The sequence below is a fragment of the Bufo gargarizans genome, chromosome 2 (genome assembly GCF_014858855.1).
Source record: "Bufo gargarizans isolate SCDJY-AF-19 chromosome 2, ASM1485885v1, whole genome shotgun sequence".
NCBI lineage: Eukaryota > Metazoa > Chordata > Amphibia > Anura > Bufonidae > Bufo > Bufo gargarizans.
The window spans coordinates 509,075,767-509,098,678 of NC_058081.1; the positions used below are offsets into that span (position 1 = coordinate 509,075,767).

General features: G+C 46.0%; 1 protein-coding gene across 1 annotated transcript in view; it reads right to left on the reverse strand.

Moving 5' to 3' along the window:
• Positions 1-22,912, reverse strand: part of LOC122926097 (tetraspanin-11-like) — a 217,628-nt gene that overhangs the window by 9,088 nt on the left and 185,628 nt on the right. The window contains exons 3-4 of the mRNA XM_044277483.1: positions 9,110-9,184; positions 3,802-3,906 (exon numbers count right to left, since the gene is read on the reverse strand). Coding sequence (XP_044133418.1) covers positions 3,802-3,906; positions 9,110-9,184 — 180 coding nt within the window. The remainder of the gene's footprint in view (positions 1-3,801; positions 3,907-9,109; positions 9,185-22,912) is intronic.

Here is a 22,912-nt window from a genome sequence, read left to right on the forward strand (position 1 = left end):
GGGTGATTTGTACAAAAAAAAGAGCAAGGATTTTTTCAAGGTAAAAAATCTCATTTTATTCAATATAAATCACATGATCATTACAGGTATTGCTCAATAGGGACAGGACATGGAGACTGAGCCACAAGGGGCTATACAATGTGGAGAATCACAATGGGGGATAATGTGACCATACCCAGCAGAGAACAACAATATACCAGAGGCCGTGAGCAAAAGTGTAGTTGCGGGTGCAAATGCTGACCCCTGACCCTTTTGGGTTATTGTAGGCTCTAATAGACATAGGGGGTGATGACAGAGTATTGATGGCATGGGGGTAATGGCACAGAGGACTGATGGCATGTGGGGGTAATGGCACAGAGGAATGATAGCATAGGGCAGGCATCCTCAAACTGCGGCCCTCCAGCTGTTGCAAAACTACAACTCCCAGCATGCCCGAACAGCCTACAGGTATCAGCCTACAGTGCGGCATTGTGGGAGTTGTAGTTTTACAACAGCTGGAGGGCCGCAGTTTGAGGGGTGATGGCACAGAGGACTGATGGCATGGGGGGTGATGGCACAGAGAACTGATGGCATGGGGAGGTGATGGCACAGAGAACCAGTGGCGTACATACCAGGGTCGCAGGGGTCGCAGTTGCGACCGGGCCCGGCACTCCAGGGGGGTCAAGTAAGGAGGGTCAAGTAAGGGGGGGGGCACGCACTCACACACACACGGCCGGCAGTTCCGTTTCTATAGTGAAGCAGGGAAACCTCTCTGCTCCCTGCTTCACTGATCTTCAGAGCTCAGGAGCTCCCCCTGCTGGCCCCAGATCGCGCTGCTGCCTGTCACTGTGGGAGGAGACCTAAAAACCCGGCAAGCTGCCTACTCTCCTCAGGGAAGAAGGTAAGTATGTAAGAATTTTTTTTTCTAATGCTGCAGACTGGGGGCAGGGGGGCAGAGGGGCAGGGGGCAGAGGGGCAGAGGGGCAGAGGGGGGGGATTGATGGGAACAACTAGAGTGAGGGGGCACAAAAGTTGGCATCTCTACTGAGGGGCACCTAATCTGCCATAACTAATTTGAGGGGGCACCTAATGTGGCATAACTACTGTGAGGGGGCACATATAAAGGCATAACTATGAGGGGGCACATATGAAGGCATAACTACTGTGACGGGGCATGTAAGGCTACTTTCACACTAGCGTTCGATCGGATCCGTTCTGAACGGATCCGATCATATTAATGCAGACGGAGGCTCCGTTCAGTACGGATCCGTCTGCATTAATAACTTAGAAAAAATTCTAAGTGCGCAAGTAGCCTGAGCGGATCCGTTCAGACTTTCAATGTAAAGTCAATGGGGGACGGATCCGCTTGAAGATTGAGCCATATGGGCTCATCTTCAAGCGGATCCGTTCCCATTGACTTACATTGTAAGTCTGAACGGATCCGCTCGCCTCCGCACGGATCCGTTCAGCTGCAAGCAGCGTTCAGCTGTCCGCCTGTCCGTGCGGAGGCGAGCGGAGCGGAGGCTGAACGCCGCCAGACTGATGCAGTCTGAGCGGATCCGCTCCATTCAGACTGCATCAGGGCTGGACGGAGGCGTTCGGGTCCGCTCGTGAGCTCCTTCAAACGGAGCTCACGAGCGGACCGACGAACGCTAGTGTGAAAGGAGCCTAATCTGGCATAACCAATGTGAGGGGCACATATGTGAGCATATCTAATGTGAGGGGCACATAATCTGGCATAACCACTCTGAGGGGACACATATCTGGGCAAATTTACTTTGAGGGGGCACATAACCGGGCATAAATACTGTGAAGGGGCACATAATCTGGCATTATTACTGTGAGAGGACACGTAATCTGGCATAACCACTCTGAGGGGGCACATATGTGGGCATATTTACTTTGAGGGGGCACATAACTGGGCATAAATACTGTGAGGGGCACATAATCTGGCATTACTACTGTAAGGGGCATATAATCTGGCGTTACTAGGTGAGGGGCACATAGTCTGGCATTAATACTGTGAGGGGGCACATAATCTGGCATTACTACTGTAAGGGGACACATATTTGGCATAACTACTATGAGGGGGCACATATCTGGGCATAATTACTGTGACGGGAACAAAGGTGGGCATAACTACTGTGAGGGGCCACAAGGTGGGCATTAGTACCGTGTGGTTGCACTTAGGGGAAATGTCCTAGATTACCCTGCTACACATTGGCATGGCTCAGTCTTACAGGCCAGCTGGTGATTTCACAGGGGCAGTCACCATCCCTTCCTTATGTGATTATTCTTTTTTTCTCACCACAGGGACCTTGTTCTGGATCCAGCGGACATCACGCCGACGCCAGCGACACCCTGGATGAGGTAGGACCAGATTTTATTAGGACTGGGTGAGTGTAGCCATGCATTGGGCTTAGGGCTCTTTAACACAAGCGGATCCCGTGCGAGGAATCCGCTGCGTAAATGAGAGCCAAGCCCCGTTCCGGACAGCAGAGACACAGAGCATTAACATGACTGATTATGCTCCGTGCCTCTCTGTGATCTCTTTACTACAAAATCACAGAGACATAAAGTTGTCACCGTGATTTTGTAGTAAAACGATCACAGTCAATCATGTCACTGCTCCGTGTCTCTGCTGTCTAGAATGGGGCTTGGCACTCAGTCACGCCGCGGATTAGCCGCACGGAAAGAGCCCTTAGTAAAAAAATCTGCCGGTTCTTTGAAAAAATGTTTGCACTGTGGCCCATAACACTATAGTTACACCACTGGTAGGGGAGGTAGTGGGGGGGGGGGGGGGGGCTAGGAGGCAGGTTGGGGGGGGGGGGCGACGGGAAGGGGGCCCCATAGATCAGTTTCGCACCGGGGCCCCATGGATTGTGTGTACGCCACTGCAGAGAACTGATGGCATGGGGTGGTGATGGCACAGATAACTGATGGCATGAGGGAGCTGATGGCATGGGGGGAGCTGATTGCACAGAGGACTGATGGCATGGGGGGAGCTGATGGCACTGAGGACTGATGGCAGGGGGTCTAATGATGGCACAGGGGGGCTGATGAGTTTTTATAAAGGAAAACGTTTTTTAATTAGTTTTTTTTCTTATTAGAGTACTCGATTAATACTTGATTACTAAAATAATCGATACTGTAGCTGCAGCCCTAGTGCGGTTTTCCAATTTCTGCAACTGAATATCAGTTGGATTCTTTGTGAATGCAGTAGTTTTGGTTGTTTTTTGTAAGCCCCATTGTAATTAGTGGTACTGATTTTCAGTTCCAGAAATTTCTGCAACAAAATCTGCCATGTGAAGGCACCCCAATAGAATTGCCGCTCTGACCATTGCAAATCACTGTCAATTTGAACTGTGAATCACAAATAATCACAATCACAAGCTTAGTTCTGGTCACCACTATTATAATGCAGTGATCTCCAAGTTGTCGCTCGACATCCGTTGCAGAACTGCATCTCCCTCCATGCCCAGATTGGAAATTCCTGGACTAAAAGAATACTGACGTAGTCTGAAACTTGTCTCTTGTCTCAGTGGAAACTGAGGGACATGCTGTTGTCCTGTCCCTTCCCCATGCTTTATACTGCAGTCCTGCTCATTCATATTGGTTGCTGTGTATGAGCACAAGTGTGACACAAGCTCACTAGGAAGCAGCTAAGTCACCAGAGAGAAAAGATCATCAGTTAACTGTTGCATGCATATTAAGCTAAATGAGACCGAATAATAGATTTAAAGCAGGGCAGTTACTATAGGGGTACCCTAGCCATGGTGACTAAAGAGGAGGTGTATAGGCACTAGAATTATATAAACTTACATCCTGCTGTAGGTGATCAATGGCGTAAGTGATGTCTTTCATCCCCGGTTGTCCGTAGTTATGTACCATGGTTTCATTAAGATTTTCTTTAAGTTCTTCACTTATCTATTTATAGAAAAACATAAGTACACCATTTTTGTTTAAGAGACTTAATAGACTACATTCCACAAATGAGAGATGCTATCAAGAGTCAGTAACTTTTGCCCATTCAGCTGTTGTGAAACTACAACCCCCACCATGCTCCATTCACTTCTATTTTGGTCTGTTCTGAGAACAGCTGAGCAAGTGTGCATGATAAGAGTTGCAGCTTCTGCAGTGAGCTGGGGAGGGGGAGCAAGAGGAAGGTAGGGGTGGCATGGATGGTGGTGTTAGTAGTACCTAAGGTGGCGATCCTCATTCTGGTGCTCCCTTGGCCGTGCAGTGAAGTCACTTTTCTAATCAATATGAGCAATCTTTCCAATACAGACAAAGGGTGCAATTTATCTCTCTTTATCCATGACACTATAATGCCCAGCTGTGGGATGTAGTCTTTTAACAGATGTCTCGTCTGTCTTTTGGGCATGGTAGGGTGCTTGAAGCTACAAACCCAACCAAATGCAGTGAAGTCCACAGCCAACATATATATGTTACCTTCACTGCCTTCTATTTTGCCAGTACTCTTCTTGTATGGCCGCTAAACCTTCTATTTGGCTCAATACTTCTCTGTTTTCAGAGGCTGGCACTTTTTACAGTTACTTTTCTAAATTCTGCTGGCCGCTCTTTAGCTCGCAAGGATCTGTCTGCTTCTTGTCCTCACGGACACCAGCTAGACACATTAGCTAGTCACTTGGGCTACTGGCTACACAGTACACAGCTATAGCTCCTAGATAGAAAGATGGGACCATCCCACGCCCAGCACCTGTATCGAAGCGGCCCAGAAAATAAACCAGCTTCTCCCCATATACAGCATTTGGAATACAAAGTGCAGAAAGTATAATTTGACCGATTTAGCAGTGAACCACCGGGTGACTACACTTCACAACAGCTGGAGTACTGGAGGGTGATGACCTCTGCACACAGCCATCGGCATTGTTAAATATTAGTCATTTACATAATTACGCATGTACAGATTTCAATGTGTTCATTCAGCAGTTTGCCACGGTCTCCTCACAGCCTGCCAAGCACAGTGCCACACATCTTATAGTGGCTGTGCTCTGTATGCAGCTCAGGCCCTTTCACTTGAAGGCACTGAAGTGCACATAGGCCATGTCAACAATGAGGTCACTAGCCTAGGAACAGGCCGCAGCACTAATTGGGGTACAGCAGCCTTTTAAAATAACTGACCAGCAGGGGTGCCAGGAGTTGGACCATCACTGATCAGATATTGATGACCTCTCCAGAGGCAATATGTCAGAAGTATTAGGCCAGTTTCACCCTAGCGCTTTTAGATCCTGCAGGCTGATCTCTCTGCATTCTGGCATTGCTGGAAGCTACCGCATCGCAGTCTGGCCCCATACGCTATAATGAGGGCTGGCGGAGATCCAGCCGCAACCTGGCAAATATGCTGATTCTCAGCCAAAAGACAAAACTGCTGATTTTTGCCATATTTTCCGGGTTGCGGCAGGATCTCTTTTGGTCCCCATAAGGCCTCATACACACGACAGTATTTTTTCACGGTCCGTGATCCGTGACCGTTTTTTCGTCCGTGGGTCTTCCTTGATTTTTGGAGGATCCACGGACATGACGTTTTGGTCCACGGATCCACGTTTTGGTGTCTGCCTGGCCGTGCGGAGCCAAACGGATCCGTCCTGAATTACAATGCAAGTCAATGGGGACGGATCCGTTTGACGTTGACACAATATGGTGCAATTGCAAACGGATCTGTCTGTCAGAGTCCCTTTTATACCATCGGATCGGAGTTTTGTCCAATCCGATGGTATATTTTAACTTGAAGCGTCCCCATCACCATGGGAACGCCTCTATGTCAGAATATACCATCGGATTTGAGTTACATCGTGAAAACTCATATCCAACAGTATATTCTAACACAGAGGTGTTCCCATGGTGATGGGGACGCTTCTAGTTAGAATATACTACAAACTGTGTACATGACTTCCCCCTGCTGCCTGGCAGCACCCGATCTCTTACAGGGGGCTATGTTACGCACAATTAACCCCTCAGGTGCCGCACCTGAAGGGGTTAATTGTGCGTATCATATCCCCCTGTAAGAGATCAGGAGCTGCAAGGCAGCAGGGGGCAGTACCCCCCTCCCTCCCCAGTTTGAATATCATTGGTGGCCAGCGTGCGCCCCCCCCCCCTCTATTGTATTATCATTAGTGGCACAGTGTGCAACCCCCGGGCCCCCCTTCCTCCCTCTATTGTATTTAACTCATTGGTGGCACAGTGTGCTGCTCCCCCCCTGGGCCCCCCTCCCTCCCTCTATCGTATTTAACTCATTGGTGGCACAGTGTGCGGCCCCCCCAGCCCCTCTCCCTCCCTCCCTCTATTGTATTTAACTCATTGGTGGCCCAGTGTGCAGCCTCCCCTCCCCCCCGATCATTGGTGGCAGCGGGGGCTCCGATCAGTAACCATGGCAACCAGGACACTACTGCAGTCCTGGTTGCCATGGTTACTTAGCAATATTAGAAGCATCATACTTACCTGCTGGCTGCTGCGATGTCTGTGACCATCCGGGAGCTCCTCCTACTGGTAAGTTACAGGTCTGTGCGGCGCATTGCTTAATGATCTGTCACTTACCAGTAGGAGGAGCTCCCGGCCGGTCACAGACAGCGCAGCAGCCAGCAGGTAAGTATGATGCTTCTCCACTGCCACCAATGATCGGGGGGGCGCACACTGTGCCACCAATGAGTTAAATACAATAGAGGGGGGGGGGGCCGGGCGGGGGCCACACACTGTGCCACCAATGAGTTAAATACAATAGATGGGGGGCCGGGGGGGGTGCACACTGTGCCACCAATGAGTTAAATACAATAGAGGGAGGGAGGGGGGGCCGGGCGGGGGCCGCACACTGTGCCACCAATGAGTTAAATACAGTAGCGGGAGGGAGGGGGGCCGGGGGGGTCCGCACTGGCCACCAGTGATATAAATACAATAGAGGGAGGGAGGGGGGGCCGCACTGGCCACCAATGAAATTGAAACTGGGGAGGGAGGGGGGTCTTCCCCCTGCTGCCTGGCAGCCCCGGATCTCTTACAGGGGGCTATGATACGCACAATTAACCCCTTTAGGTGCGGCACCTGAGGGGTTAATTGTACGGATCACAGCCCCCTGTAAGAGATCGGGTGCTGCCAGGCAGCAGGGGGCAGTCATGTACACAGTTCGTAGTATATTCTAACTAGAAGCGTCCCCATCACTATGAGAACGCCTCTGTGTTAGAATATACTGTCGGATTAGAGTTTTCACGAAGTGAAAGTAACCTACGGCCACGGATCACGAACACGGATGCTAATCTTGTGTGCATCCGTGTTTTTTCACGGACCCATTGACTTGGTTATAGGACAGGTCATATTTTTTTGATGGACATGATACACGGATCACGGATGCGGCTGCAAAACGGTGCATTTTCCGATTTTTCCACGGACCCATTGAAAGTCAATGGGTCCGCGAAAAAAAACGGAAAACGGCACAACTGCCACGGATGCACACAACGGTCGTGTGCATGAGCCCTTATAGTAAATGTGGGTGTCAGGTAGAATCCAGCAGTGCCGGATCCAGACATCTCGGCAAGGCTGCTCCCTGTTGGAACAGCCTGCCGGAGATGTGAAGAACCAAGCACACAGTGTAAAAAAATAAAACATGTCCTATTCTTGTCCACAGCCATGGACAAGAATAGGCATTTCTAGCATAGTGTCAGCCATGTGTGGCAATTTGTGGACCGCAAAACAGTTGCGGACATGTGAATAGACCCTTAGGCCTCATGCACACAAATGTATTTTCATTTCGTTTCCGTTCCGTGTTTTTTTAGGACTGTATACGGAACCATTCATTTCAATGGGTTCGCAAAAAAAAATGAAGGTATTCCGAGTGCATTCCATTTCCGTATGTCTGTATTTGTGTTCTGCAAAAAAATAGAACATGTCCTATTATTGTCCGTATTACGGACAAGGATAGCACTGTTCTATTAGGGGGCCAGCTGTTCTGTTCCGCAAAATACAGAATGCACACGGATGTCATCCGTATTTTTTGCGGATCCGTTTTTTGAGGACCGCAAAATGCATATGGTCGTGTGCATGAGGCCTTAAACTGATAAATATTTTACCGTAAAACAGAAAGCAAGACAGCCTGCAGACTAATAGTGAAGAACAGAAACTGCAGAAAATTGTAATATAGACCAATTTAAGAATATATATTTTTATTCCAAAATAAGTACAATGCAATGCTAAAATGCAATGCTAAAAATTGCCCCCAAAGGTGCTCATAGCCATTATTTGTAAATTTTTGAGAGGACACAAAGTAGTGATTATTTGATTGGTTCAATAATTTCTTCAAATACATGTTATTTAAAGTATTATTATCTGTCAGGCGCTAATAGGCAGATGCTAATAACAGGCTTGTGGGGCATTTTAGACCTCTGTGATCACTTTGCGTGTGATGAGCTGACAGAGGGAAACCCCTTCCACTGTCAAACATCTTAGGCATCATGATCTGGCAGAGGAACAGACATGCAGGACTTTTGGCCAGTCGAAAGCCGGCATTTATGCCAGAAAGCAGGTGGATCCCTATGGAATCCCATTGTAATCAATGGGGATAAGGTGGTGCCAGATAAGGTGAACTCCAACAGTTTGAATTTAGCCTTAGATGCTGTGCTTGCTATTGACAATGGAAATTAACAAGTTAAATGATCGGAAACCAACTTTATTTTCTCATCAGCGCCTGATCCTGAACACTGGTAGCGCCGGGATTCTCCAGCACGTAGTGCTGCAGTGGCATCACCATAAATGAGAGATCTTGGAGATGTTGAGAATTTAGAGCTTTTCTAATCCTACAGATGGTGTAATCTGGTGCAGGGATAGACACCTTTTTCTGACTCCATACCAACTACCTGTTGGCTTACTTGGAAACATTTTTTTTACACCTGAATTGTAGAGCAATTTTGACACAAAATGGGGCAATTTAGGCTCCACCCTTTCAGTGAAACTACAGCCTTTCCACGAATCCACTTCACCTGGCCCAAAAAAAGTTTAGTAACCCTACATGCATTAAATTGTGCCAATTGGTCCTGTAATAGTAAGGAAACTAGGCCCATCTAAAGATCCTCTTGCCATTTTGCTTAAAAGACATAATATAAAACAATTAACTTCATATACTTACTGTTTCATAGTACATATAAGAGAGCACACCAGCTCCAAGTTCTGCCGCATAAACTGAGATAAGAATAGCCAAATACTGCAAGAGAAAGAAACAATTACTATACCTATGGCTTTCGCTTGGTTGTCATTATTTGTGTCATTTCTATTTTCATCTACTGTGTAGATTATACAACACAGCAGAAACATTATGGGGGGGGGGGATTTATAAAGACTGATAAAGTTAAACAAGGGGTTCTCTGGGAATTAAGAAAATGACAATATTTAATTATTACTTTATGATAAATATACTCCCAAGTACCTTTAATTAGTTATAATGGCTAGTTTTGTCTGGGGAGCAATCATTAGGAAAAACAAAATGGCCGCCGTCCTATTAGTACACACAAAACCTGTCCTAATCACACAGGAGGACAAGTTACTTCACTACACTGAGGTAAAAAGCTGCCTCATCCTCCTCATCCTCCTCTCTGCTCTGCTTGCCAGGAATTATGATCTGAATACAGTTTAATATGATCTTCAGATGAATCTCTGTAGAAATGAAGTTCATGAGCAGATGTGGCTAATGACCAGCAGCACTTGTATGCAGTCTCCATTACCCCGGTCTGTCCTGTCCGTACTTCATGTCTCCTCATGAGCTCCATTCTTACAGAGATTCAGCTGAAGATCTTCTCATCTGTATTCAGGATCATAATCCCTTACAAGTAGGAGAGAAGGATGAGGCAGCTCTTTACCTCAGTGTTGTGAAGTAACTTGTCTTGCTGTGTGATTAGGACAGGTTTTGTGTGTACTAATAGGACGGCGGACATTTTGTTTCTCCTAATCATTGCTCCCTAGACAAAACAAGCCATTATAACAAATGAAAGGTATTTTGGAATACATTTATGATAAAGTTAAATTTATGCATTTTCATTTTCCTAATTCCCGGAGAACCCCTTTGAGCAAAACGGTATCAGTTGCCCATAGCAACCAATCAGATCCCACCTTTCATTTTTCACAGCTCCTGTAGAAAATTAAAGGTGGAATCTGATTGGTTGCTATGAGCAACTAAGCCAGTTCTAATTTACACCAGTTTGATAAATTATCCTATGTTGTTGTTTTTTTTCTGTGCCCAGTAGATGATACTGTGCTAACATAATGCACTGCCATCTAAAGCCACCAGTTAAAAAGCAACTAACTCCTATTACTTATCAAGAGGTTGCCTTGAACTTATTTTTTCCTATAGTATATCAATGACAAGCTCCACAGCAGGCTTGTGACAATATTGATCACCAGGAGAGGTAAAATAAAGAGTGGGCTCAGCATGCATGTGGAATCTGCATTCCCTAAATTTAATGGAGGCCATTGTGGCACCAAAAGAGGTATAATACAGTCCTGATCAAAAGTTTAAGACCACTTGAAAAATGGCAAAAAATCTTGGTCCTGATGGTTTCCAACGTTACGAACATGACAAGTAGATCCCACCTGAGATGTTTTCTACGTGCCACAGTGGAGGGGGCGCCATAATGGTCTGGGGTGCTTTTTCCTTCAGTGGAACAATGGAGCTTCAGGAAGTGAAGGGGCGTCAAACGGCCGCTGGCTATGTCCAGATGTTGCAGAGAGCATTCCTCATGACTGAGGGCCCTCGTCTGTGTGGTAACTACTGGATTTTTCAACAGGACAACGCTACAGTACACAATGCCCGCAGGACAAGGGACTTCTTCCAGGAAAATAACATCACTCTTTTGGCCCATCCTGCGTGTTCCCCTGATCTAAATCCAATTGAGAACCTTTGGGGATGGATGGCAAGGGAAGTTTACAAAAATGGACAACAGTTCCAGACAGTAGATGGCCTTTGTGCAGCCGTCTTCACCACTTGGAGAAATGTTCCCACTCACCTCATGGAAACGCTTGCATCAAGCATGCCGAAGCAAATTTTAGAAGTGATCAACAATAACGGCGGAGCTACTTATTACTGAGTTCATGTTTGGAAGTTGGATTTCTGTTTTGGGGGGTTTAGTTTTTTTTTGGAGGTGTGGTCCTAAACTTTTGATCAGCTGAAAAACAGCCTGTTTCAGTTTATTCGTTGTTTTCATTAATTGAATGCTCAAAAAATGTTTTGTCTCACTCCCATTTCTTCTTGCATGTTGAAGCTCTACTTGGAACCTTGCTAAGATCCAGCCATGCTAAATATGATTTTTTGGCATTTTTTATGTGGTCCTAAACTTTTAACTTCTGTATTGGAATGCATTGGCTGTATGAGTAAAGTGTGTATTACTAATACAGCTTCCTGCCTGTGAGATCCAGAGGGCTGGATCTCACAGGTTCTTCACCGGAAGGCAGCGCCGATGCCTAAGGAAGGCATTGCGCTGCCTTCCATGCCATCGGTTTCCCTTTACAGCAGCACGGGGACCCGATGGCACCGCCGCCCGCCCGCCGCAACGACCCATAAATGCTGAAAACCGCAGGTCTGAATTGACCCCCTCGCGCATTGTCCCAGGGTGCCTGCTCAATTATTTGAGCAGGCACCTTGTTCCATTCACTGCCCGCCTCGCGGCGGCGATCGGAAATACACAGGACGTTTGCTGTGTATTAGTGGCAAAATACAAATATATTCGCTGTTCATCGTTGCACTTATCCATTGAAAAGCCTTTTGTGCAAAAATTGAAAACTATTTGGGCCTAATTGCCGTTCAGCGGTGCAGTGAGACATTTTACAGCCCATTTTGCTGTGTATCCTGGCGAAATACAAATATATTCATTCGGATTATCTGTTGAAAAGCCTTTTGTGTAAAAATATTAAAAAATGAGTGCCTATTTGCAGTTCTGCGGTGCAGTGAGATATTTTTTAGCCAAGTTTGCCATGTATTACTGGTGAAAAAATATATATTTGCCGTTCATCGTTGCACTTATCTGTTGAAAAGCCTTTTGTTTAAAACTAGAAAAAATTAGGGCCTAACTGTCGTTCTGTGGTTTAGCTCATATTTTCAGCCACCAAATACTTAGTAGCAGTACACAAATAGCCCCACAACATGGACAATGACATACTAGAGGGGGATCAATGACAAAAAATTCAACAAAAAATATGTATATTAATCAGGGGACATTTTTATGCGTCTTAAAGGGAAATTCTCTGAAATGTGCCCTGTTGGAGCCTAGAAATGTTTTATTTTAGGCCACTGGAGTAAGGGCCTTTAAAAATTAGGCATTCACCTGACATAAAATACATTTTGATTATGTCGCTCGAGGTACATTATGCGGTCAATGGATAAAAAATTGACTGTAGGCCACAAACATTAGGCATTCACCGGACAGAAAAGATCAAATAATTATGTGGCCGGAGGTATATTACACGGTCACTGGATATCAATTTTACTGTAGGCCAGTACAAATACAGGTCAAATACATATGTTTAAAAGAACTAAAAATATAAAATTTGGATTAAAAACATGGCTAACAAAATCCCCCCTCTTGAAAAAACCCTAATGATAATAGTTGAAATTCAATAACAAGTAGTCATCACTGGTGTTGAATTCCTCCAAGGCCGCCACAATTATTCATTCAGCGTACATAAAAGAACAAGAAAGTATGTGGCTGGAGGTAGATTACACGGTCATTGGATATCAATTTTTCAGCAGGCCAGTGTACTTCAGGTCCCACAAATTATGCATTCAGCGTACATAAAAGAACAAGTAAGTATGTGGCTAGAAGTAGATTACACGGTCATTGGATATAAATTTTCCAGCAGGCCAGTGTACTACAGGCCCCAAAAATGATGCATTCAACTTACATAAAAGAATAAGTAAGTAAGTGGCTGAAGGTAGATTATACGGTCATTGGATATAAATTTTCCAGCAGGCCAGTGTACTACAGGCTCCAAAAATGATGCATTCAGTGTACATAAAAGAACAAGTATGTGGATGGAGGTCTATTAGACGGTCAATGGATATCAATTTTACTGAAGGCCAGTACAAATACAGGTCAAATACATATGTTTAAAAGAACTAAAAATATAAAATTGGATTAAAAACATGGCTAACAAAATCCCCTCTCTTGATAAAAACACTAATGATAATAGTTTAAACACGTGGTCGTCACAGGTGTTGAATTCCTCCGAGGCCCAAAACATTAGGCATTCAACGGACAGAAAAGGCCTTTTATGCCGCTGTATTTACCTAAGACAGGGACCAATATTTGTTCTGGGTGGTGGCCAGGGGTGTATCTATCACAAGGCAAACAAGGCATTTGCCTAGGGCGTCACTTGCCAATGGGGCGGCAAAATGCCTTGTTTGCTTAGTGATAGTTACACAATATGCTAAATATTTTTTTTGCCCCTTGTTCGATCCGATCCTTCACTATGCGAGCGGCATCGCCGGCGCCGCATAGTGAAGGAGTTGAAAGACTTACTTCCTCCTACTGACTTCCTCCCGACCTCCCCTGCCTTTTGCGTCCGCACTTTGCCGTTGTGACGTCACACGGAGGTGGAGTCACAGGCCGGCAACGCTAGGGTGAGCCTTATCTCCTCCAAGTGCAGAACGGATCCTGCACACGGTCACCGTGAAAACTGAGGCCAGGCCCCGGCCACCAATGCACTGATCCCTGAGCCTGCTGTCTTCAAAAACTGTAAGTACTTAAATTACAGTAATTCACAAAACATGTTTCATGGGGTAAGGGGGTTGGGACCCGTTGGGTGGTTAGAGGGGGGAGAATTAGGGAGGGGTTAATACTGTACTATCGCTAGCTCTAACAGGAAAGGGTGGAGCCTAAAGAGGAAGGGATGGGGTTTACAGAGGAAGGGGTTTGGCCTTGACAGGAAGGGGTGGGTCAAATTTATATTAGGGGGGTGCCCGAGTTTAGTCTTGCCTAGGGCAGCACAAAACCAAGATACACCACTGGTGGTGGCGGATATTTGTGGGCTGGCATGAGGAAATTCAGTTAAACGTGGTCGTCACAGGTGTTGAATTCCTCCGAGATCCATGCCTCATTCATTTTTAGAAATGTGAGGTAGTCCACACTGTCGTGAGCTAGGCGAGCGCGCTTATCGGTCATGATCCCCCCTGCTGCGCTGAACGTCCTTTCGGACAGGACACTGGAGGAGGGGCAAGCCAAAAGTTCCATGGCAAATTGTGCCAGCTCTGGCCATATGTCAAGCCTGCACACCCAGTAGTCCAGGGGTCCATCGCTTCTCAGAGCGTCCACATTGGCCGTTTACCCGATGTAGTCGGACACCTGTAAGTCTAGGCGTTCCTTGAGGCTGGATCCTGAGGGCGGCTCTTAATGGGTTGGCTGCAAGAATGATCTCATATCCGAAGTGACCAACACGTCTTCAAACCGCCCTCATCTTGCATGCGCTGTTGGATTGGTACCCGCAACTGTTTCTATGTGAGTGGAAATTCCTCTGCCAGCACCCGCAAAAGCAGAATGCTGCATTTCTCGAAGCAAGGCCTGGAAGTGCTAAATTCTGACAGCCCTCTGTGCTGCTGGTAACATGTCCGCCATTTTTTGTTTGTACCGGGCGTCTAAGTATGTTGCCACCTAGTACTGGTCCTTGCCCATTACGCTTTTTATATGGGCGTCCCTCTTCAACCACTGGAGCATGAAGGTCCCCATTTGCACTAAACTGGAAGCGGTGGAGTGACCTGGCTCCTGCTCATCGTCCAGGATAATGTCATCCTTGGTCTCCTCCCCCTAGCCACGGACAACACCAGGGATCCCAGAAATGTTTAAAGCATCCTCTTCTTGCTCCTCCTCCGCCCTGGCACCATCCTCCTCCTGACTCCTCTTCAGACTCCTGCTGACTTGTCTCAGATGGAGTAGCCACCCATGGGAATTCATCCAGCATTAGAAGTGATCTCATCAAATGGCCGCAGAAGTCTGCATGCGTCGCGCATGAGCAGCCACTGGCGCGGTGAAAAAAAAACAAGCTCCCCAGAACCTGTCCTGCCGCAGAATTCGTACAGGTAGTCTTTAACTGCACGTTTCTGCTGGAGCAGCCTATCAAGCATATACAAGGTGGAGTTCCAGCGCATCTGGCAGTCACAAATCAGACATCTAAGGGCAGGGCTGCCATCAGAAACTTTGGGGCCCCTTACACAGCTCAAGGCCTGGGCCCCCCCTCCTACCCTTCAGAATTCGTCCTGACTCCACCTCCCCTCCACCCCCAATTTCATTATTTTTTTACAACTACAAAGACAGTAAAAAGTGATAATCAGTGATTTCAGTAAGGAATTCTTGACCAAATAATATGAAGCCTGCTACCACGACAAGGTAGACTCTTTTAAGCAGGACCCCACAGTAACACTAACTACACTACCTGTTCTTATCTGCCCTAGCAATCTTCCCCTGGCACATTTAAGAAAAAACACCTTAAAAGCACAAGGTTTACTGTTACAGTGTTATGGGGGGATCGGTGGATGACGAACACTGTTATGGGGGGGATCGGTGGATGACGAACACTGTTATGGGGGGGATCGGTGGATGACGAACACTGTTATGGGGGGGATCGGTGGATGACGAACACTGTTATGGGGGGGATCTGTGGATGACGAACACTGTTATGGGGGGATCTGTGGATGACGAACACTGTTATGGGGGGATCTGTGGATGACGAACACTGTTATGGGGGATCTGTGGATGACACACTGTTATGGGGGATCTGTGGATGACACACTGTTATGGGGGATCTGTGGATGACACACTGTTATGGGGGATCTGTGGATGACACACTGTTATGGGGGATCTGTGGATGACACACTGTTATGGGGGATCTGTGGATGACACACTGTTATGGGGGATCTGTGGATGACACACTGTTATGGGGGATCTGTGGATGACGCACTGTTATCGGGGATCTGTGGATGACGCACTGTTATGGGGGATCTGTGGATGACACATTGTTATGGGGGATCTGTGGATGACACTCAACCACTCAAACCCAACTGGTCAAACTTGTTAAATGGATCCCAAACACAATATGCACAATAACACCCCCCCCCCACCCCCTCCAACACTTAATTAACCCCTTCATGGCCTAAACATTTTTTTTCAAAGCAGAACACAAAGCTAAATAGAGCTGGGTGGGCTGGCAAGGGAGGGGTTAATAACAATAAATGGAGGATCCTGGCCCTGTGGGATAATCCAGAAAACAGCTTTGCATTTTACCCCCGAGCAAAGACCACACAACATAGAGCTGCCGAGCCAAGTAGACAACATAAGGATTAATATGAAAATAAATAATTTGGAGCCTTTGAAATAGCTCAGCTCAGTATGTGGCATAGGCTACTGTCACACTGCCGTTTCTGGGTCCGCCTGTGAGATCTGTTTCAGGGATCTCACAAGCGGCCCCAAACAGATCAGTTTTGCCCCAATGCATTCAGAATGAATAAGGATCCGTTCAGGATGCATCCGTTTGGCTCCGTTCCGCCTCCATTCCGCTCTGGAGGCGGACACCAAAACGCTGCTTGCAGTCGGATCTTTAGATTCTTTTAACCTGTGACTCATTCGATTCTTTCTCCGACTCCCTGTACTTGTGTCAGTGACTCAGACTCAGAGCTGCTAGTGCTTGCCTTGCCTCAGCTCTGATTGGTTGGTGGGCGGGGAGGGGAGGGGCTGGCAGAAGCCGCTTCCACTCTAGGATCAGATTACACTCCTCCCGAGCCCCTCCCCTCCCTGCTGCCGGCGGCTCTGCTATTGTGTGCTAGGTCAGACTGAGCTGTTTCACTCGGATCAGCTCAGTCAGAGGAATCGACTCCTCCGGTTCAGTGAACTGAATCGATTCAAATGAATGATTCGTTCATGAACCGGACATCACTAGCAAGGAATAATCAATTGCCCCCTCTAGCGATGCAATAAAGTTCAACTCAAGTCACTGACAAATGGCAGGGGGGAAAAAATATTTTAAAAAAAATATTTTTATTTTTTATTTTTTTTGGAACTGGCTGGGCCCCCCCAGGGTCTGGGCCCCTTACTGGGGTATTGGCTGTACCCCCCTGATGGCGGCCCTGTCTAAGGGGAAGGTGATGTGGCGCTGCTATAAGTCAGCAAGGCGAGCCATGGCCGTGTAAGATCTTCTAAAATGTGCTCAGCAGATTTGCACCGTTGTCGCACACCACTTTACCAACTGTCAAATTGAGTGGGGTCAGCGACTGATAGGTCTGTGACCGCAAAGCTGAAAGGAGAGCAGGACTGGTCTGGCTCTTGGCTTCCTGGCACAACAGCAGCAGCATGGAATAGGTTCTGGGGAGTTTGGGGGATGCAGCAGAAGAGGCAGTAACAGTGGAAAAGGAGGAGTCAGCCGAGGAGGAGACAGAGGATGGAGTAGGAGGAGGAGAAGAAGAGGCAGGCCTGCATTCAATCCATGGCGGAAACACCAAATCCACACGGGTGCTACGGGTTGCATGCTTGACAGCCGTCAGAAGGTTTACCCAGTGGAAAGTAAAAGTTATGTACCTTCCCTGCCTGTGTTTGCTAGACCATGTGTCTGTGGTCAGATGTATCCTGGCACCGACACCACGAACAAATGCTGCACTACCTAAATGCACTACATAGAAAGTATATTATTGGTATATCACACCCATGCTTCAATCACTTTTTGGGGGGCAATTGGTATATGACACCAGTAGAAATTATTTGTTCCAATAACGTTTGTCCCTCTGTGTAGCTGCATTATCACAGCAGAACTGCACACAACTGCTGCACAATACAATTGCACTATAATATACTTTCTATGTTAGAAAGTATATTATAAGTATATTACACCCCTCAGTATAGCACACCTATCAATAGCACACCTATACCAGTCCTTAAAAGGACTTTTGTGGCCCTATTAGTTAGCGTTTGGTGTCCCTAACGCTCTGTCCCTGCTCCACACAGCAACCTCTCCCTACACTGGCAAAAGACTGAATGTAAAATGGCGGCCAGATCAGGTTTATTTATAAGGAAGGGGGTATGTCCATGTGCTGAAACATCTAAATTGGCTGTCCTGTACCACCTGATGGATGTTCCATGGGTCAAAGTTCTTCACAACTTAAAAGAATAAGGTGCCGGTGGACATCGCCATATGGTCGCCCGTTCGGCAAATCGCGAACTAGCAAAGTTTGCCGCGAAACGACCGCCGGGCGAACTGCAAAGCCATCTCTAGTGCTGGGTGGTTGGAAAAGGGGGTGGTGTAGAGAAGGGGTGATGCAAGGGTTAGTAGTACAGTACTATCTGCACATTGTAAAAAAAAAAAGTACCGGTAATCTGCAAAATACTATATATTTGCTTCAGAAGTTGTGATTTTTTATTTTTTTGAATTATGATATAGCCATTTTATTTGATACTTTTGTGCTGATTCTTTTTTTTTCTCTATATTAAGGGACACTATAGTCACCAGAACCATAACAGCTATACGTAGTAGTTCTGGTGGCTTTAGCCTGTCTCTGCAAGCTTTTTAATGTAAACACTGCCTTTTCAGAAAAAAGGCTGTATTTATATTACTGCCAAAGAACACCTCTAGTGGCCACTCATCAGACAGCCACTAGAGGTGCCTCCTAGTCCAGTGTTGCACAATGTGCAACACTGGCATTTATGCTAAACACTCCTCATAGAAATGCATTGATTCAAAGCATCTCTATGAAGCCACGCATGCACAATAGCCTCCCAATGCTTCCCTATGGGAAAGCAGTGGGTTGGCTATGATATACTCACACACTGCACATTCCTGTGACTTATATTCTTATATTGCTGTAGAGCTTGCGATACTCACAAACTGCACTTTTCTATGTATTTTATTGCTGAGGTGATCTGTGATGTACGAAGGCCCATGTAAATTTTTGACCAGGATCTAATCAATATTAAAGACGGCCCTGCATGTATTACTGACAACTTTCATCGTTGATCTTATCTGTTGAAAAGCCTTTTGTGTAAAAATAGATAAAATTTGGGCCTAATTTCAGTTCAGCATTGCAGTGAGATATTTTACAGCCCAGTTTGCTGTGTATTACTGGCAAAATTCAAATATATTTGTCATTCATGGTTGTACTTATCTGTTGAAAAGCCTTTTGTGTAAAAATCATACATTTTTGGGGCCTAATTGCCGTTCAGAGGTGCAGGGATACATTCTAAAGCCTAGTTTGCCGTGTATTACAGGCAAAATTCAAATATATTTGCCATTCATCAATTTGGGCCTAATTGCCATTCTGCGGTGCAGTGAGATATTTTACAGCCCAGTTTGGCATGTATTACTGGTGAAATAAAAATATATTTGACGTTCATCGTTGCACTTATCTGTTGAAAAGCAGTTTGTGTAAAACTAGAAAAAAAATTAGGGCCTAAGTGCCATTCTGCGGTGCAGTGATACATTCTAAAGCCCTGTTTGCCGTGTATTACTGGCGAAATACAACTATATTCGCCTTTCATCGTTGCACTCTGTTGAAAAGCCATTTGTGTAAAAATAGAAATAAATTTGGGCCTAATTGCCATTCAGTCGTGCAATGACATATTTTACAGCCCAGCTTGCTGTGTATTACAGGCAAAATTCCAATATATTTGCCATTCATGGTTGTACTTATCTGTTGAAAAGCCTTTTGTGTAAAAATAGAAAAAAAATTGGGCCTAATTGCCGCTCAGCAGTGCAGTAAGATATTTTACAGCCCAGTTTGCCATGTATTACTGTCGAAATACAACTATATTTGAATGCCTTTCACCATTGCACTTATCTTTGAAAAACTTTTTGTGTAAAAATTTAGAAAAATTAGGGTCTAATTGCCGCTCTGCGGGGCAGTGAGATATTTTACAGCCCAGTTTGCTGTGTATTACTGGCGAAATACAAATATATTTGTCGTTAATGGTTGTACTTATCTGTTGAAAAATTTTTTGGTGTAAAAGTAGAAAAGAATTTGGGCCTAATTGCCATTCAGCGGTGCAGTAAGATATTCTAAAGCCCTGTTTGCGGTGTATTAGTGGTGAAATAAAAAATATTTGATCTAACATTTGGTTATTTGATCTAACAGTATGTCAGGAAGAGAAGTGCCAGGCCCTGAAAAGGGGAGTAGCAGAGGCCTAAAAGTTTCTGGCATAGGCAGAGTTTGCAGCAGAGTAAGGGGCCGTGGCAGCAGGGGTCACTTCGAGTGGCCTGAGCTCCCAGCGTCAGCTAGCGGTCGTGTCCAGCAATGAATGGTTGACTCGATCTTCAACTTCATCGCAAGTGACATCAGACAACCCCAGCCAAGAGTCATGGGTTTGTCAGACACAACCCTTAGTTGGCATGGCCTAGGAGTAGGCCTTGTTCCCTCACCTGTCCTCAACCTGCCTCTTTCCTTTTCTGTTCCCTCACCTCAAGAAGTATCATATGCTGTAGGCTCTGCTCCACTTTTCAGTGAGGAAGAGCTACTAGAGGACAGTCAGCAGCTACTGCCCAGCCAAGATATAGAGGAGACATCCTCCGCTCCCTCCGCCAGGCGGGCAAGTAGTCATGAGGAGAGTGGCGTGGGAGCTGGTGTTTAGAGTGGTCAGTGCTCCTGACCCAGAGATCGTTGAGGAGGACATTAGTGCCGTGCAGACACTACTCGATAATGATGATGTAGCTGATCACATTTGGGAGCCGGGTGATGAAGAGGCTTCATCATCATCGGGAGAAGAGGGTGGCAGCTAGCCCGTGAGCCAGCAGCGGAGCCAGCAAGTCGCTAGCATGGTGGGAGTCAGCAGGGTGGCAGCAGTGGGAGGTCAGGAGCTAAACACGCCCGTGGTAGACCACCCGCTTCACGGGAGCCTACCTGCCCAGGAAGTAGCGGTGAAGGGGCTCAAGGAGGCAGTGGCAGTAGCAATCAGTCAGTGCATAGTGTTGGGGGTAAAATCACCAACTTGGCGGTATGGTAGTTTTTTTTTAAGCCGCTGGAGGAGGTTAACGTGGCCGTTTATAGAATCTGTGGGCAGAGGGTGAAGCGTGGCCAAGGTGCCAATGTTGGCACTATGGCCCTGCGTCAACATATGCAGCGTCGCCATAAAGTGGATTGGGAGAACCGTGGCTCCGATGTGTTGGTCCAGCCTGCCGAAGCAACCGCTGAATCACCCACTGGCACGCACCCAGTTTCTGGCAGTCAAGGCTTTACCGCCTCAGCCGAAGGGAGCTGTCTGTCCTTCCCATCATCTGCTGGTACTGATGCTCCTTCTCCTCCTTCCTCTATTCCTCATCAGTCATTCCATCAGCAATCGATCACTGAAGTTATTGCCAAGAGACAACAGTATGTGTACACTCATCCAAAGGCAGAGAAGCTGAATGTGCTCCTGTCCAAGTTGCTGGTGATGCAGTCCCTCCCTTTCCAAGTTGTGGACTCTGCACCTTTCAGAGAACTGATGGCTTGTGCCACGCCGAGGTGGATAGTCCCAAGCCATCATTTCTTTGCCAAAAAAGCAGTACCAGCCCTGCACACACATGTAGAACAGAAGGTGGGCAAGTCCTTGAGCCTGTCAGTGTCTGCCAAAGTGCATGGCAGTGCCGACCTGTGGAGCTGTAACTACGGTCACGGACAATACATCACAAACGGATCCTGGCTTTCTCCACGACAACTGAAAATCAGAACCATAGTAACCGACAACGGGAAAAACATTTTTTTCGGCCTGCGTCAAGAAGGGCTGAGCCATGCACCTGCATGGCACACGTGTTCAATCTGGTTGTCAAGTGGTTTCTGAAGTCTTCCACCCATCTGCAAGACATCATAAAAATGGCCAGGAAACTGTGCATGCACTTCAGGCATTCGTACACAGCAAAGCACACCCTCCTTGAGCTGCAGCAGCAGAACAGCATCCCCCGACATAGGCTGATATGCGACGTTTCCACCCATTGGAATTTCACCCTCCATATGTTGGACTGACTATACGAACAGAGAAAGGCCATCAACAATTTCCTGATGATCCAAGCGGACAGGAGTAGTGTTGAGCGCGAATATTCGAATATCGATTATTTTTTTTTGCGAATATCGGCACTTTGCTAATTCGCGAATATTTCGAATATAGTGATATAAATTCGATATTTCGAATATTCTTTTTTTTTTTATATTGTTATATTTTTTTCTTTCCCACTTCCCTAAAGTTGTTCTTACCTGTCCTTTGGATTCCTGGCTTCCTGGCTGCTCCAGTCAGTGCCCGTTGCCGCTTCTGCCGACTTCCGTGCTCATGGAGCGTCCTCATCACCATGGGAACGTCTCCATATACTAGAATGTACTGTTGGATTTGAGAATTACGTTGAAATCGCAATTCGATTTTTTTCAAGTTATAATAATAGAATTTCGATTTTAACTTAAAGGCTACTCTCCTATTGAAATAGCAATGCGATTAATTCAAGTTATAATAATCGAATTTCGATTTTAACTTAGCACTGCTATATTCCATATTCGTTAATTCTAGCCTAATATGGAATATAGCAGTGCTAAGTTAAAATCGAAATTCGATTATTATAACTTGAATTAATCGAATTGCGATTTCAACTTGGACCTGGTTTACTATGGTTGGCTTGGTAGAATTAGCGAATATGACGAATGTATTCGTCATATTCCACAAAACGAATATAACGAATGTATTCGTCATATTCCACAAAACGAAGATAGCGAAGTATTCTGCATCTTCGTTTTAGCTACCTATTCATCAACTTCGCTAATTCTAGCAATCGTATAGGAAAGTTTACTATAGAGACAGCTAAGTTTAATTCGCTATGCGATTATATTACTTTGCTTTTTTTTATAAATAGAATAATTATAATAATTATCAGGTATTATAATTATTCTATTTTTTTTTTAAAAGCAGTCATATAATCGCATAGCGAATTAAACTTAGCTGTCTCTATAGTAAACTTTCCT